The 19,186-nt window shown below is 39.2% G+C and overlaps 1 protein-coding gene across 1 annotated transcript in view; it reads left to right on the top strand.

Moving 5' to 3' along the window:
• LOC125451198 (glutamate receptor ionotropic, NMDA 3A-like) overlaps positions 1-19,024 on the top strand; it is a 160,294-nt gene extending 141,270 nt beyond the window's left edge. The window contains exon 9 of the mRNA XM_048528046.2: positions 3,665-19,024. Coding sequence (XP_048384003.1) covers positions 3,665-4,001 — 337 coding nt within the window. The 3' untranslated portion in view covers positions 4,002-19,024. The remainder of the gene's footprint in view (positions 1-3,664) is intronic.
• The last annotated feature ends 162 nt before the right edge of the window (positions 19,025-19,186 follow it).

Here is a 19,186-nt window from a genome sequence, read left to right as displayed (position 1 = left end):
ATGGAATAAGCTGGTTGTTTCCCGACCTTGGCTTGTGAAAAGTTGAAGCTTCTATTCCAAGAGTTTATACATTAAAATCACATTTTTTTCCCCCGTTTGTTTCAGTTGCAAAAACTGATTTTCAAGTCATCCATGACTGTCACAATATTGAGTGCTTCAGTACTTTTGCTTCACAATCATGTCTCCCATCTTCTCTTGCTTGCTTGAGTTCATCTGTCCAAGAAGGCCACAACTTGCTGTTTAGTCTGGTTCTTAATTAAGCTCCCAGCTTGCCAGTGTGGCCTCTATTATGCCTCAGTTATGATTCTCTTCTCTTTGAGAACTGCAGCTCTCTGCTCCCTCCTCAAAAAGAAACTCCACTCATGAATAAGTCAGCATTGTGCCTCCACTTTCCCTGTACAGTTCTGTTCCTGAGACTTTGAGATCTTAAGGAAATCCATATTTTGCTTCATAATTGGTAGCCATGGTTTCTGTAAGGGTCTGAATTCTTTCCCTGAAATCATCTTCACTTCCCTCCTTCCTGTGAAGCTCCTCCTTAGAAGCTAACTCTTTGACCAAGGTTTTGATCACTCCTCTTTTGACTCAGTGCCCAATTTTGTTCTATGTTGAAGGTGTGCTTGTATATCAAGTTGCCCTTAATGTATGGAAAGTATGAGGTGGCTGGCATAAACTAAATGGGCTTTAAAATGATTAAGGTGTTCCCCTAATGTCACAAATCATATCAGCACAGTCTTGTTGGTAAGTAAGCACCAATTTACCAACATGCTCAGTATTTTGTACTTACCAGATTGGAGAAACCGATGACTAAGATTGTGCTATTTTTAATGCAGCAGTCTGATTGTAGGGCTATCCGTCATTTGTTGAAATGTGAGAGATTCTCGTGGAGATTGGAGTTTCACTATTGTTGTTGGTAGTAAACATGTTTGTGCAATGTATGAAATACCTCTGCTCCATATTCTGAGCATATTTATTGAATTAACCTAAACGTGAAGAGTTTCGGAGTGAGTTACAGGAAGGGAATCCACTTATAGCGATACCATGAATTAACTCCGCTACACTGAGCCGTTTTTTATGAAGCTTGTAAAGCCAGTATTTTGAATGCCATGGGAACCCAGTTTCATGAGGCTTGAAGCTAGGAGAAAGACAGCTGAAGCCAAGCCATGTTTTCACAACAGGAGGACCCCCCAAATGCAGTAGGAATGTTTTCAGGGTTGAGGCTGTGGGGCCCAGTTTGTGGGGTTTTTGTGTTGAGGAGTAGCCGGTGGATGGTGTGCTGTTGTGTCTCCTGCTGCGCATTGGCAGGCACCTGGCCCATTCTTTCCTGAGCTTCACTGAAAAGTTTTCCAGCCGCAGCTAAGCTGCCTGGTGTTGCCGGGTCAGTCTGAGAGAGAGCCAGCGTGGAGAACCAGTAACTGGGGTGTCCTGTTCATGCTCAGGGAATGATGGCAGTGGGGAGTGGGTGGAGAGTGTGATGGCCTTTTTCCCTTTTCCGGCTCCCTGACAGAGGAACTAACCTGCCTCTCTTTCTCCAGGGTGCTGAGTGTCCCTGCCGCCTCCAATACAGATCCTTGCAGTATTTTCATAGCCTTTTTGCTGCTGGTATTCTGCAGCACGCCAGCCTCACTGGGCTGGGCTTTTTCGATAGAAGAAGGTGCCAGCCAAATGTCTCCCCAATAAAATATCCATCCCTGGCTTTGACAAACTTGGGACAACCCCTCCACTGTTACCAGACCCATAACAAATGCACTCCGAGGATTAACCTGTGGAACATCTATACCGTTTTTCCACGGGCCCTTTAATCAGCATATTGGAATTCAGATCACTTCCAGGTGGAATACCTTCTATTTTCCCAATTTAGTAACATCTGTGAGCACCGACTTCTTTGAAAACAACAATTTCTTTGTCTGGCTATTTAAACAGCGGACTCTGTGTTTGGACACAACCTCCAGACAGCCACCTTGGTCAGTTGTCATGCCTGAGTGGGCACTGACCATTTTTAATCTCGCAGGAGTGGGTTTGCAGCTTGCATTTCTGTGGAAAAGCTGGAATCAATGAATTTCATTTACACATTCTGGTTTATCGCAGTGGAAGCAGTGGAGACAATTTGTCATTTGCACCCTGTCACATTCTCTCCTTTTAATAGTCAGGGACGGTTCCACTTGTACTGCTCTTTCCTTTGCAACTTGTGTTTACCTCACCCTTTCCCTCTCTCTGGTGTGTGGAAGTTGCTAGACCCCAGCTTCCCTGAGTTTGAGTCTCTGCGTTAATTCAGTTGTCAGCCAGAATGGGTGTCTGGGTCCTGCTCCTTCTAGTCCTGTGGGCAGAGAGATAGGGAAGGGTATGGAGTTTTTGAACTCTGTGGAGAAATAGCCTTTCAAATGGATTGCGTAGATGGCCTCAATTTTAAACGCCTCTACTCAGTGGTCAAAAGCAAGCTTTTAAGTTGTTCAAAAACCAGTTATGTCTGATCAGACCATTTTCTGAGGTTACAGACTTTTTAATTATATAGCATAAATTAATAAAAGCCCCTATCACTGCCTCAGAGTCAGTCGGTGGCACTCATCTCAGAAGAGGGAGTGCATCTCGTAAGCTTTTCCCTGGCAGTCTGCCCAGCAACACTAGGGTCCGTTGTTGGACTGCCTACTAACTGCTCTCAAAGGCTATCACCTCTTCCCTCAAACGTAGCAATTAAAATGTGCAAATTTGAATACTTCACCCCTTAAAGAGGATCGATGCACTTCCTTCACTGGGATTCTCTGTTCTAAGTTTCAGACATTTCCATTTAAAACTTTGTTTCTTGGAATTCTCTCTTTTTTTCCTTCCCCTCTTTTTCTTTCCCATTCTTTTTTAACAACATTGGAATTCTAGTTCTAACCTTTGCTGCTAAGTTTTAATTTCGGTTTCGCTATCCTCAGTTTCTACCTTTTAGATATTTTAGCACCGGTTTTACAATTTATTTTCCTGGCTTTTGGTCCAAACTCAACCTCCGAATACCACCACTTATAGTTTGTCTAAGGACAGCATACATTTGTTTTTAAAAATGACCTTGTTCTATTCTGTGGGGTGGAAGTTGATAGTTGATATTCCATTTTTATTACTGTCACAATACATGTGATAGAAGGAATTGTTGGGAAAGTAGCATTCTAGCCTGGCTGGCAGTTTAATGGAACTTAGAAAGAAATATTGGACTGTTAATTGGATTTAATACTGGTACTACAAAAAGTGCTACATCATTTTCTCATTGCCTCTGACTTTACTGAAGAACTCAAGAATATCCTGCATTCAGTATAGTAGGATGCCCCAGGAATATTGCTATTAGACAAAATTTGACAGTGAGCCCCGAAATGAGCTAATAGAACAGAAGGAAACTAAAATAGGTTTTAAAGGAGGAAAGACAGGTGGAGAATTTTTAAGCAAGGGATTCTAGAGCTTAGGGCCTCGGCAACTGAAATAGCCACCAATAACAGGAGAGTAGAAATACACGAGGCTGAAACTGGAGGTGTGCAGAGTTCTGAGGGTTGTATGTTTTGTGAAGGATTGTAGAGAGGGATGAAATCTATGTATCATTCCAATTGTATGCATACTGTTACAATAATCAGTACATTTCTTGCACAGATGCCTTCTGCAGTTGAGGTCTGACTTAAAATACTTATTTCATTTTCAGGTGCAATGTAGGAAATAACCAGCAAGCCGTATGGAATACAGCTAGTCATGCACATTGGGACAAGCAGAAATGCATTTTCAGAGATATTCAACAGCCTGACATTAATTTGAAACGTTGTCAGGTTGAGGACCAACCCCCAGTAGTGAAAGAGCTCCCTCTTACCGTTAATTCCAATGGCAAACCTGAACCGCTTTTGAAAGCTAGGCATTCAGTTATTCATGAACTAACAGAACTGGAGAAACAGATTCAGCTCATCAAACAGGAACTGCAGAAAGCAATGAACAGGAAAACTGAACTGGAAGAGTATCAAAGAACAGTCAGGAATCCAGATTCATAAAACTGAAGCTGGCTGAAAAATATGACTCGGAAAATCATTTCTCCCCAATGACGACTCATGCAGTTTTTAAAACTGTCTTTAACTTTAAGAAGGAAACACAACACAAAGTCAACTGTTCCACTCTTCATCTCCAACTCTCACCACTCCTCAACCTCCAAACAAAAAAGAAACAATTATTACACTATCTAAGCAGACGAAACTGCAATTACACTTGCTGACCACAGTCCTGGGCTGGTTTTCAATTTAACACATTTGTTCATCAAAAACAAATTTGACGTTTGCCAAGGTTAACAGAAGGGATACCAAAGACTGTCCAGTCAGCAGGAACTATCAAGAGTCTCCCTGTTCTTTACAGAAGTATTCATTTGATCTGCACAGTTGGTGTGCCCTGCCCCAAAACCAAACGAGATGCTGCTGTGCACATGAGCACTCCTCAAAAGTGCCCAAGACTGTTCTGAAATTAATGACCTTAGAACTTTATACATCCTGTGGGTAATTTCCGAATGTACAGCAAGCTGACATACCTTGCAGGGCTTCATCTCAACAGCGCAAACCACAATGAGATTGTACGTTGGATTACCACATACCATGTATTTACAGAAGCACCAGTAGGACTAATGAGGTCCCTCAAGACTCTGTACAGAATGTTCCACATTAGAAAGAATGAACGCAGTAAATTATTTTGTAGCTTTTCATGCAGACCTCCCAACGGCGTGGGGAGGAGAGGACATGAATGTTTTCCAACACTTAGTCTCTCGATGTTTGATGTCACGTTGTGTTGCAGAGTGACACTCTTGGGAGTCATTAAATCATTAGTAATTTTGTAAATGGTTTTGACAGTAAATCATGTTTCATATGAACTCTGGTCAGCACAGATTCCCAACCAGTCATGCAAACTGTAGTGGGTCAGTTTGTCAGAGGTTTTGCATCCAGCTACTCTCTTCTGGTCCACTGCACAGGGACTTAGGCAAGGATATGACTTGCATGAAGGTGGGTTCCTGGGCAGTGTCAACTATTTGGCTGAATCCCTTACCCCACAGTGCCTTTGACTATCAGTAAAAAGATTCCAGTATTATCCAGGAGTTTTGCTTGGCAGTGTAAATAGTTAATTCTATTTGTCTACTACTGAAGTAGAATCGTCATCATATAATTGATGGTAAGTATGAGAGATGCCTGTAATTATATTTCCAACTGATAGAGTATCTTTCAGCACTTAAGATTTGCCAGTAATGTACTTCTAGCTCAATACGGTCAGAGTGATTGTACAGTTTTAACTTTGAGCTTTGGTGTACTAGAGTACCAATTGTGCACAAACATAAGGTGTAATTTTTTTTGGTGATGGTAAAATTTGGTATTAGCAGACAGCTACTTGTTATACATTTGTTTCAATTTTAAATTTCTTTGATATTGTCTAATCCAATGACAAGTCCAACACTTGGTCCATTTTTAACTATGGTCCACAGCCAAAATGACATCCAAAAATTATTTAAACTTATGAATAAAGTTTCAAACTATGTTAAGGCCCTGCATAACTTTGGATTTGGGTTATATAGTACTTGAGTAAATAATTTTATATTTACTAAGTTATCAAAGCTTTCATAACTTGAGGGTTCAAATGGTGTGTAATTTTGCAGACTAGACGATGTAGGGGCTTAAGATTCTGTCCCATTTACCTTCTGTAACTGGAAGAGAAAAAAAAAGGCTCTGCTAAAAGTGAGAGTATCACATCCTCAGTATGTCCTGAAGCACTGTTTAGCTAATGATGTACTTTTGCAGCACAGTCATTGTTTTAATGTAAGAAATGCAGCAGCCAGCTTGTGCATAGCAAGCCCCCACATTGAGAGATAGTCGTCAGCTGTTCTTTTTTCCAGTGAAGTTGATTGAAGTATAAATATTGTCTCTTACGTGAGGAAAAACACTAGTGCTGTTTTGATATTATTCAATGGGATAGTTTTTAGTGCACTCATCAGAAAATCTAAGCAGGACCTTGGTTTACCATCTCATCCAAAAGATAGCACCTTCCAACAGAGTTGCCCAAGAACTGCACTGGACGAGCTTAGATTGACTGCCCGAGTCTCTGGATTGGGATTTGAACCAGTATTCTTCCAACATGAAAGCAAAACTGCAATGAAACTGACAGCTGAATCTAGTGAATTTGGGCCGTCCTCGAATGCGCGTGGGCCTGAGTATAAGTGAACACTAAAGTAGTAATCTCACTTAAACAGATCTTGAAAAGGTAAGCCATCAACATGTCGCATATATTGGCAAAGACTCATTGGAGATTAATTTTTACCTTCATTGCCTGGGTGGTTAATTGACAGAGTCGAGATCTGCCTGTTGTAAAGCCTGCCGAACATTTCCAAGTTAGGCTATGTGTCATGATCTAGAAATGTAACCCTTACTGTACTTCCTTGGGCCTGCTCGACACAAACATGTCAAAGATGGAAACTGTTCCATTTCCTAGCACCCTCACTCAACGCCTTCTAGTTTGCTGGGTAAGCTACTCTCTCTCTAAAAAGATAAAAGCAGCAAAATCAAAATAATGTTTCATAAGCAGTGTCAATGAAAATTAACAACTTTTTTCAGTATGTATTTGATTTAACTGTTTTTTCCTCAATGCAACTCATGAATCACATTGCCACTAAAATCAAAAGAACATATTAATACCATCCCTAATGACATTTTAGACTGCATGATCACCTTTGAAACAGTAATCGAAAACAAAAGCTTTCAGATGGTAACAGATGTGGGGAGCGATGAGATGCAAAGTTATGCCAATATTTGGCATAACATTGTCATTTTGCAAAGATAATGTTACCGTGATGTAAGGCCACATTATGTTGATTGTTATTTAATACTTTATTGGGATTTGGTAGCTATCCATATTTTGGGTATGGCAGCAGTTGTGGAGGGCATCGGTGGGGGAATGGGGAGATTACAACCCAATTTTTTTGCTTAGTGTGGGAGCTATGGAAAGTTTTGCTATAAACCTAGATTACTGCATTGTTTGATAAAAAAAAACACGAGCCACCTTTTCGCCATTAATTTTCCTGATAAGATTCATTCTGCATCTTTTTGCTGAGTGACTTGGTGAAGTATACACAGAGATAAATGTTATTAGTGGTTAGAATTGTGCAAAAGTTTCAACTAGAGAGAAATAAAGAGAGAATGTAGCCCAAGGTAAGCAAATATTGGAAAAAATTTAAGGCCATATACCAGGAACATTTAAATTGACTGTGGCATTGGTATTTGAATCTATTCAACAGCAGACTATTAAAAAGTCACCGAAAAAGTAATATCTGAATACAGCATGCATGCTTTTAATAACATACTCCAAGAAACCAATTGCCCAAAGCAACTGTTTCAGTTCGGTTGTCGCAACTTTCTATAATGATATGCAAACCGTGTAGATTGTATCTGTGGGCTATAGCAGTTCCTAACTTCTCAGGGGTGAAGCATTTTTTGAGCAGCATATTCTTTATTGTTAATTCATAAAATGTGATTAAAAGTATAAATATTTTTATAGTTTGCTAAAATATCATTTTAGTAACAAATTGGCAGTCGATGTAATAAATATTTTGTACTTAAATGTAATGCAGAGTGGAAAAACAGGTGACTGGTCCTACACTGAATGATGAGAGTTAGGTTAACATTTATCCTGTAACACTCAAGTGTCAAGTGGAACAGACATCAACATTTCACACTAATCTTCACAAACAAGTTCAACTATCCATTTCAGCAAAAAGCAGCTCATTTTCATTCCAAACCAGCAACAGATTAGTGTTCAGCACAGTTACCTAAATTGCTGCAGGATCTGTCCTTGTGGGATTAGGCAGACAGGTTTTATGAATTCTAAATTAAAATAAATAGCGAGCAACGCTTCCCCGTGACAGTGATTTATGACAGTGGCTGGACACATGTCTGCTGGGCTCGAAGTTACCATTTTAAATTTTCCAACTTATGAAATGACTACAGTTTACAGCAGCATCTCACGCATTATTGAAAATTAACAGTACACAGCTGATCTTGGAGTTCACAGTCATTTAGTTTCTTCTGCTATTTTGCATTCAGAATGGTAATTTGGAAATAGACATACACAGAATTCTGTGCACGTTTCTGGTGTCCTGATTACAAAATGATGAGAGAAGTACAGTACTAAGCGCACAAAAGCTTTACCAGGGAATAGCTGCCTGTAAAGACTAAAGAATTGGCTCTCCTTTCTCTGGGAGAGACATCTGAGAAGTAATCTGATCTCGACCTTTAAATTTGTTTTAAGAGTTGACAGAGCACATATTAAAAGATGATCGTGTTCTGTCATGTAGAGCGAGTCCAAAACTGGTGGTCCCGAATACAATAAAGTCACAAGTAACCCAAATAAGGAATTTTGGCGAAAGGTCTTTGCCCAGAAAATGAAGAGAACATGAAACTCATTATCATTGTGGACATGGTTGAGGTGACTAGCACTGATGCATTTAAAGGGAGTCTATGTGAGAATGATGGAGAAAGGAACAGAAAAATAAACGTCATAGACCGGCAAGCCTGGCCTCTCTAAACAGGTTAATTAACAATATCTACAGTTGTATTTATTAAAATAAACCTTGACCAGTTAGCACGAACGACCAGTTTCAATAACTTCAACTACAGGAGGTGCTATCTTTAGGTGATGTTGAAAACTGAGGGCCAACTAAGTATGCTGGATCTCACAGCATCAGAGCAGTCATAACACAAACAATATTACAAAAAGGTTATATGTAGGGAATCGTGTGCAATTACAATCAATTCTGCAATTCAGCATGGAAGCTACATTTACCTCCCATCATTGACAGAAAAATAAATTTGCTGTGGCTACACAGCTAAAGCTGGGGTGGCACGTCTGCCTAAGAATCAGAAAGCTTTGGCTGCTAGTTCCATTCCACAGATTCAAGCACAAAAATTTAAAGTGACAATCTATTTCACAATCAAGAGAGCTATTGGAAGTGCCTTTTTGCTTTGGATTTGACCTGAAGGGATCAAATCTGCTTTCTCACATGGACAGTGAAGATCCCATGGCAATATTTTGAAGCAGAAGGAGGCAAGTGATCCCTGGTTCCATTGATAGCATTTTTTCCTGAGTCAACACCACAAAAATATCTCAATGTTTACTCAAAATGACCATTGATGTATTGTCAAAGCAGTGTAAAGATGTGTTTTTCCACAAATATGTATAATTAAGTTGTCACTGGCACTCTCCATAGAACAAGGCTAGTTATGAAATGGTACTAATAATCTTTTTAAGCAGGTTGATCCAAATCGGACAGCCACTATAACTGAAAAAATCCTGGTCACTGTCTTCAGTCAATTCTGGTCATTTTGTTTTATCAGGATTTATGTTGTTATCACCATGCCACATTTTATGGCCCATCATGAGTTGTGCTACAAACTGTCATTTGATCAGGTATTGAATGTCAGTTCTCGCTGGCATTCAGTTAGTGTCTATCCTGCCCGAGTCACTCTGTTCAGGCATTCTGACAGACACCTGGGGTGGATTCTTGTTGTTACTTAAGTGTCTTAGCTTCTGCCTGGAGAGACCATAAGAGATCTATGCTGCCTCTTTTTTAGGAAGGCCTTCTGAACCACCAACCAATCAGGCCTTACTGTGAAATCTAGACTCTCAAGTGGGGATGTCTTGCCTACCAGGAGCTGCTGGTCAAAGTACGAGGCTGGCTGCTCCACGCTCAGCAGAGCCAGTGGCTTCTGCAGTAAAAGAATCTCCCAAAGTGACAAGATGGTAGAACCACCTAGACCACAAGTCAATCGTGTGTTTGGTGAGGGAGGGGAAGGGATTTCACAGAGTGAGTGTCACAGAGAGGGATGTGGAGCGTGAAGTCGACAGCAAAGCCACAGAGTGGACTCTGAGTGGGCCTTTCTAATGTTCAGTCCTGCAAATCAGGCAATGAACTACAAGCTCTTCCTGCTTCTAGGCTCACCACCAGTGAAAGCCAAGATAACAATGGTTTAAGCCCAGTGTCTGAGTACAATATTTTCAATAATAAACAAAAAAAAACAATAATACAAAAAATTGCCTCCCTGTACTATATGGGAGACATAATGCCGAGGTACAAGTCAATCCTATGGTCTAAACAAATACTCCGGAGATGCAAGTTTGAATCCTACCATGGCAATTGAATTCATTTACTAAATCTGAAGTTGAAAGCACATCTCAAGAAGTGCAGATTATTACCTACTGTTGTAAAAGTCCATCTGATTCACTAATGTTTTAGGGAAGAAAAACTGGCATCCTTACTAGGCTCTGGATTGTTAGGAAGTTGGACAACTCTTAACTAACCTCTGAAATGCCCTGAGAAACAGCTTGATAAAAGAAAGTTGAGGATGGGCAGCAAAATTGCTTTCGCCAGTGATCCCAATATTCCAATGAAAGCATACAGACAGAAAACAAACCTAGGCCATGCTGCACTGTCTTGCATGCCATTTGGAAAAATGTGAGTATCCCACTTGAGAAAAGATCTAAAGGCATTAGAAAAACATTACTGGGATGATTTACCACAATGTTATCAGGATTGAGGGGAGACTTGTGCCCCTATCCTTTGAACAAAGAGGGGAAAGAGATTAATTATTTAAGGATAAAGAACATACAGGGTTATTTACAAAAACTTTGTGATGTGGGGCTAATTAATGTTCCTTCAAAAGGGCCAGGACAGATATGATGGACTGAATGACAGTCTTCTGAGATAATACTTCTATGACCCAATAATATTTTAGGAAGAAAACTGCATCTCAGAAAGCAGTTACAAGGTCCAAATTGTATCCACTATAACATTCTCCCCAGAGTCAAGCCCCACTCCAGGCACTTGAGCACAAACTTTAGTTTAACACTCCAATACAATGCAAATAGGAGTGCTTCACTGTCAGAAGTGCCTTTTTTCACATGACACTTTGATCAAAGTTTAAAATACGAAGAACAGATAGTTATTCCCAACATAACCGGTTACTATTGGTCAGGGAATATGGGGCAATAAGTACAATCTAAAAATTAGATGCAGCCCTTTCACAAGTAAAGTTAGGAATTACTTCTATGCACAAAGGCTGGTAGAATTAAGAAGCCTCCATTGCAAATAACAATTGACGCTAAATCAATTGTTAATTTCGATGGAGGTTGGTAGAATGTTAGCCAAAGGTATTAAGGGATTTGGAACAAAGTAAGGTATATAAAGTTAAGTCATAGATTATTTCATTGAATGATGGAATTGATTCAATAGGATGAGTTTTATGTTTGTATCTCAATCCCCTAGTGTCTAGTATCAATATAAAAGTGCCTTAAATGTAACTATCTCAGTACGGTCTTTGAGTGAACAAGAATGTAGAGTGCCAATCTCAAAAACCAGACAAGTCTCACTTTTAAAAACCTAGGGGAGAATATATTAACTTTACCAATGGTGTAAAAAAGAACCACAGGGGTACTCAGCTTGGCTGCTTGAACAGTTTTCCTGACTTATGTCTCCTTTTAATTTTGCAGTGTTTAATGGCAACCCAGCCATTATCATCCATTTCGTGTCAGCCCAAAATCAAGTTTCATTTTGCATTGCCACATTCCATCTGGGAATTTTTCATGCACAATCTAGAAATTAGATCGTGCTTATCTGTTCAGACCCAAATGGGCACCTGAGAGTTTGATACAATGGCTTCTGTGATTTCACATTATTCACATGTTACATTGGCTTACTCAGACATTCAGGGCAGGTGACTGAAATTGTCATTGTTAGGATGATTGTGTATACAGTCTCGAGGTGCCCCAGCTCTGTTTCCAGAACCCATGACTAAATTGATCTGTAACTAATCATATCTTGCATGGTGCACAGGTTAAACTGGAGGTTGCCATTCAGAAATTGCAAGATTGTCATCACTAAGAAAGAGAAGTGCTCTTCATGGCTCCACCTGACATTCACTTCCACCCCAAATACCCACTCCACCTGCACTCTCCAGAGACCTTCGGTTGGAGTCTGAGCCATCTGATATGCAGACACCCATGCCAAAATAAACACCAACCCCTTCCCAATGCCACCACAGTGAGTCCTGCAGACTACTGTTTCATTGTAAGCAGTGAAATATCAAAAATTATGTTCCATTCACAAAAAAATCTTCAAATTGGACAGAATCGCTTTCTAATCATACACTGACAGAAAACCATCAGTGTCCAGGATCTCTCCACAATTCTTTAAGAACAGGATGTTGATGCCTAACGTCGGATGCCATCAAGTCTGCTTTTATAATGTAAAATGGGCCCCACTGGTTTTGATTCCATTCCACTGAACTAACATAGAGTTATGTGTAGTTGCTTTATGACTTCATGATTCATTCAACTCCTTCCCATTGCCTACTGATGTTGGAGCAGCTGCTTGTAGCTCCTTACTCCAGCATAAGATATAATGTTATGTTCTGTCACAATTGCCTGTCTTGCACCATCCACTGTTACCCACTGGAGCTCATCTGCGATCCAACTGCAAACCCTCTTTCTGCTACCCACACTTTGCTGTCCTGAAAAGATCTCCAGCTTCTCTGCCCTGATCAGATGTTCACAATACTGACAATTATGTGGCGATCACTACTTTTTTTTTATCCAGGGCTATTGTTGCTCAATTTCAATTACCCTTTAATTCATTTTATAATCTATTTTTTATGGAATTATAAGCTTAGATTCACAGATTGCCCAGTTTTCTGATGCATACAGGAAATTGGAGATAATTTAGTGTTTTGTAGTTTTTTTTTCTTTGTTACAAGCTTGGGTTTCCCTTGTTGTTCACACAACTTCCATAGTCACAAAATTACGTCAGGCTATATCTCCATTCGTCGTCTGATCCTGGTATCACGACTACCATCTTCCATTGTCAATTGTCCTAAACAGATAAACTTAGGTGTTTCAGTGTCTTACCATCTACTCCAAACTCACTGTCATATCTAATATTATCCGTCCTAATGATTGTATTTGTGTTGTTTCTCCAACACAAATTTACCACTCTCAACAGGACAGGTGATTAATGTAGGCTCCGCTTAAAAAAAATTGATCTTCTGATGAATGATTACAGAAGCTCAGTACTCATACTGACAGAGAAACATAGCTGCACACCTTTATACTTGCACACTGTAATCTGAACTCCTTATGGCTGCTGGCCACAAGACCGCTTTCTGATCTCTGGCTCATTAGAATACTCAGCCCATAAAATGATATCACAACAATGACAATTGTCTTTGGCATTAATACTCAAATGAATCTCCTGGGCCGTTTAGGTTTTATTTGATCTATAATATTTGTAGGGCTTCTTTTGATTCAAGTGATGCCATCAGCATACTGGAAATTCTATTTCTGCCTCCGATTTTTACCTCTGGAAACATGTCTGATTCTGAATATTTGTTCTCTACATAGAATGAATGACTGGTGTGAGGAAATAGCTTTGTCATAAAATTCTGACTGTCTATTTCAGCTTAATGGTCCTGTTAGAGACTCTGGATAAATATTATTTTTACTAAATCAGTACCACTTTCAGTAATGCATTCATTAAGTTTTGGTGACCAATACTTTTGCATATAAATCAGATCTAAGTGTTCATATTTCCTTCTAGGTATTCGTTAAAAAGATTATTTAGATTAAATATTCCCTTTTGTTCCTACTCCACATGTTGGGACTTGATTTAATGTGCCACTAGCTCCTTGATATTTTACCCGCATCAGCTTTCTTCTTCTGTTAACCTGTCCACAGGATAGCCAGCTCCACTCAGAGCAGTAAACACAGCTCGGTTTCCCACCTCTTGGCATACAGGCTGTGTCTCACTGTGACATTTTCACCATTGCTCCAACTGAAATCATACAACTCAATAGGCATGGGATTATGTTTTGTTATGTGTTCCCTGTGTAACTCAATTTAGTTTCCCAAAGTAATCATGCTGCAGGAACATCTTATTTACAGCAGGACAACTGGGGGTGGGCAATAAATGCTGGCCTAGCCAACATCAACCTGTGAATTTGTTTTCTGAAAGATTTGTGAACATACACACAGTTACTCAACACCCGTTTCGGCTCCCTTTCAACTCTACTTAAATTTTCCTTTGAAATTACGTGTCATTGTAATACATACTTCTGACCCCAGTACTGTTCAGACTATTGCAGGGCTGTTTGGAAGGAGCAGGGGACTTACGGATATTCAAATAATTCTTACAAAGAGCTGGGTATGGCATGATGAGCCAAATGGCCTCCTGTAGCAATTGTCGCTGTCAGAGAGTGAAATGGCTATCTTCATGATCACTATTTATCACTACACCATTTAGCAAATTGAACACATATTTTAATATCTCCGTATTGAGTGTAGGTGCAAATAAAGAACATTTCTGCTTACAACTAACTGCACCTCACTGATATAAATCATTTTAATGACTTATAATGTGAAGGTGCTATGAAAGCACAAATCATTTTTTTAAATTACTGGACTAACCAACAATGATTCAACAAGTAACTGAATTTAAATTGCTGATTTTTTTTTAGTCTTTATAGTTACAAGTTAGTTGTATAAATTATGTTGTGTAGCTTTGCCACAATGACCACACCAAAATGAAGGCTACAGCTAAGCACTTGTAACCCTTAAATCAGAATTATTTTAGCTTTCATTACAAATAAAAAAAACCTTGTTAATTCCACATCAACATATTTGATGGACTGAATTACGTAATTCTTCAGGTTGACATTTATGCTGTATGTGATCCTCCTCCACTACCCCATCTACAAACACTTCTTCACTTTGCCACTTTGGTAGTTCTTTGTTTCCTTTCACTCTTGTGCGTTTACCTCCCCCTTTAATACAGCTATGATATTCACCTATTCAATTGTTTCATGTGGTAAGACATTATATATCCTATCCATAAAAGCCTATTTTTTATGTCTTCATGATTATCTTGTATTTATGACATTTAAGTTTCAAACTTCTTTCCTCTACCTCAAGAACTCTTCATAATTTTTAAAAAGATCTCTATTCAGTCACCTGCTCTACAGAAAGAGCCCCAAACTACTCAACCTTTTCTGATAAACATGACCTCTCAGTTCTGAAATCATTCTAGTAAATCTCTTTCAACCTTCTTCAGTACTTTTTTTTAATATATATGGAGATGAGACTTCGCAATACTTTGTGGTGTCTAACAAGGTTAGAATCAAGTGCTTTTCAAGTCTATACCTCGAGAAATGAATCCACTGCTTAGTTTGCTTTTAATAATATGTGAATCTTTTGCCCTGGGTTCAGTTGCTTCTCTACTTCACTCATTCAGTCTCCTGTTTTGCAAGGAATACATGGGTTAATTCTTCTGACCAATTAGTTCTACCCCACACGGACTAATCAATAATAAAGGAAATTATTAATTATACAAATTCTCAATTTAGTTATTTCCCTTATATTATGCCATAGCTCTCCTCAATGTTAACTGTGTCCTCTGACTTGATGTATAAACTTATCCTTGAATTTAAATCATCCCATGTCAATCTGTGAAATTGAATTTTTAAAAAGCGACCCTTGAACTTATTGGATGATCTCCGGAGAAAGGTTCACATTACTAGAAAGCCCCAACATGCACACTAGTGCCCTCCCGAGAAAGACAGTCTCTTATTCTGACTGATGCAATATCTCTGTATTCCCACAGAATTAGCATCGCAAATCATCTGTTCGTCTGCAATTATTCCAGTGGCTCCTGTAAAATATCAGCATCACTCAATCCTTGAGAACATAACTTGTTCATTCGATTATTTGTAGACTGTGTTTAACACGACACCCACCCCCCTCCGCTTTCTTAAATATCTCAAAACATTGTTTCTTTAGTCTTGCATATAGAACTTAGCAGTCATATCAACATGAATATATAAAATTTGTACTAATTATCTGAAATCCTTGTGGACTGTGCATTAAACTGTTCTAAAGTTTTTTTGATAAAACACACACTTCAGCAAATGTGATGTCTATATTCAGAAAGGAGGAAGACAAAAGTAGGAAACTCCAGACCAGTTAGCTTAACATTTGCCATTAGAAAGATGATAGAATTTATTATTAAAGCTGTCATAGCAGGGCACTGAGAAAAAAGTTCAAAATAATCAGAGAGAGGCAACATGGTTTAGTGAAAGAAAAATCATGTTTTACCAGTCTGTGTGTGTTATTTGAGGAACTAACATTGCTTGGATAAAATATTAACAGATACATGTACTGAACTTGGAATTCCGGAAGGTATTTGATGGTGGCACTACATCACATTATCGTACAAAAAAAAACCCTGTGGTATAGGGAGTAACGTATTGACAAGGATAAACAAATTGGTTAGCTAACTCAAAACAGTAGGCATAAATGGTGGTGTCCCCCAGGGATCAATGCTGGGACCTCAACCTTTTACAATTTGTAAGTGATTTGAAGGGACAGAAGGTATAGTTGCTAAATCTGCTAATGACAAAAAGGACAGGTAGGAAAGTAAATTGGGAAGAGGGTGTAATGTGACAACAAAAGGGATAGAGATAGGTTAAAGGAGTGCTCAAACATCTGGCAAATGGAGCATAAGAATCAGAGTTTTACAGGATAGAAACGGGCCCCAGGTTCTTTTTAAATCTTTATCCTGTCACCTTAAGCCTAAACACCTAAGTTTTTGACTCTCCGACCCTAGGAAAAAAGACCTTTGCTGTTTACCCTAACCAAGCCCCTTGTGATTTTATGAACCTCTATAAGGTCACACCTCAGCCTCTACATTCCTGGGAAAAATGTTCCAGCCTATTCAGCTTCTCCCTGTAGCTCAAATACTCTAGTCTTGGCACATCCTTGTAAATGTTTTCTGCTACTTAAGTTTAACAAAATCCTTCCTATAGAAGGGAGACCAGAATTGTACACAGCATTCCAAAAGTGGCCTAACCAATCTCCTGTACTGCTGCAACATGACATCCCAACTCTTATACAGGTAGCTCTCCTAAAACGTGATAGTTGTGGTCTTTTGTGACCTCGCACTATAGAAAACTGCGCTATAAGAAAACCGCTATGTCCGTACAACAGAAAGTTTGCGTTATGCAATGTCCACTATTCATCAATCATGTTACAGCCAATTTGTGTTAATGAGACATGCGTTATAGCAGAAGTACCTGTACTCAATGCACTGACCAATGAAGGCAAGCATGTCAAATGCCTTCTTCACCACCTTGTCTATCTGTGACTCCACTTTCGAGGAACTATGCACCTGCATCTCTAGGTGCCTTTGTTTGACAACACTCCACAGACCCCTACCATTAAGTGTCTAAATCCTGCCCTGGTTTACCTTACCAAAGTGCGGCACCTCGCATTTCTCTAAATTAAACTCTATCTGCCACTTCTTGGCCCATTGGCCCATCTGAGCAAGGTCCCTTTGTACTCTGAGGTAAACACTGTCCACGTATTTTGGTGTCATCTGCAAACTTACTAAGCATACCCTCCTAAGTTCACATCCAAATCAATCTGTTTAAAATGAAGAAAAGTATCGGACCCAGCACTGATCCTTGCAGCATCTCACTGGTTACAGGTCTCCAGTCTAAAAAGCAATCCTCTGTCATCACCCATTTTCTTTTCTACCTTCAAACCAATTTTAAATTCAATTGGCTAGCTTCCCTGGATCTCATGTGATCTAACCTTACTAACTAGTCTACCATGTGGAACCTTGCTGAACATTTTACTGAAGTCTGTCTGGACAACATCCACCACTCTACTTTCAATTTCTTTTGTCACCTCCTCAAAATATCAATGATTTCCCATGCACAAAGCCAACGTGGGAAAATGTGAAATTGTTCATTTTGGAAGGAAGATTATAAAAGCAAATAATCTAAATGGTGAAAGATGACAGACTTCTGAGGTTCAGAGAGATATGTGTGAACTAGTGCATAATATTTATATGCAAGTCGAGAGGAAAGCTAATTGAATGCTATTCTTTATTGTGAGGGGCATTGAATATAAAAGTAGCGAAGGTATGCTTCAGTTATACAGGATACTGGTAGGATCACATTTGATGTATTGTGTACAGTATTGATGTCTTTGCTGAGGGAGGATGTAAATGTGTTGGAAACAGTTCAGGGAAGGTTCACCAGACCAGTAACTGATTGAAAGTATTGTCTAACGAGGAAAGGATGCACAGACTAGACTTGCATCTGCTGACACTTAGAAAAGTGAGTAATAGCTTGATTAAAATGCAAGGTCTTGTGGTGCCATTGGCACAGAACATGTCTAAAGGTGGTTTCATCTTGTGGGAGAATCTAGAACTAGGCGTAATTTGTTTCAGCATTAAGTGCTCAACAGATGAGGATACTTTTTTTGTATCCCTCAGGGAATTGTGGATCTTTGGAACTCTCTTCCTCACAAAGCAGTCAAAGCAGAGTCTTTGAATAATTATGGCAAGCTAGCCTTTCACTCTCTCATCTGTCAGGGCTAGGCATGGATATGGAGTAATCAGAACAGACATGATTTTTTTGAATGGTAGAGCAAGCCCAAGTGGCCTCCTTCTGCTTACTATGTGTATGTTTGTGTGTAGTAACGTGATTGTTGAATATGAGGCCTCTGATCCCCAAACAATGCTATGGTCCTGGTAAAAGCCACATGTTTTAGAAGTTGAAGAGCTAGGAAATGTGATGCATTGGGAGAAACCCTTGGACTGACTGAGGACTACAGTGTGAGAAAAAAAATTCCAAATGATAGAATCCGCAATAAACCCTCCAAATTAGAATGCAGAAATTAAGAATTCAATCCATTGACTTGGTGGAAATTAATTAAAGTCAGTTGAATCCTTTGCATTTATGCAGATTATTTGTATTTATTATGTGTTGAAATTTTTGAATTGAAGAAATAATTTAAATTTGAACTACATATCTGAAATGTTATCACTTGCCATTGTTATAAAAAAGGGCATCATTTTCTGAATCGCAGGCTTATTGTGAACAATTTATTATCGTCATTGGTTTCTTTGGTCCTTGAAAGGGTATTTTGTTGTTCACTACTGTGCTAAAATAAACACTATTGTACTAAGCCATGACTAATCAGTGAATTATTTAATTTAATGGGAAACAGATTGTGTCCCAGATGAATAGCTACTGTTTATTGGTGAATTAGGATTATGCACATCATTTTAATCCTGCTACACCCTAGTTTATCATCACTCACTTGCTCA

The sequence above is a fragment of the Stegostoma tigrinum genome, chromosome 3 (genome assembly GCF_030684315.1).
Source record: "Stegostoma tigrinum isolate sSteTig4 chromosome 3, sSteTig4.hap1, whole genome shotgun sequence".
Taxonomy (NCBI): Eukaryota; Metazoa; Chordata; class Chondrichthyes; order Orectolobiformes; family Stegostomatidae; genus Stegostoma; species Stegostoma tigrinum.
The sequence above is the reverse complement of the archived record's forward strand: the minus strand, read 5'-3'. Positions and strand labels throughout refer to the sequence as shown.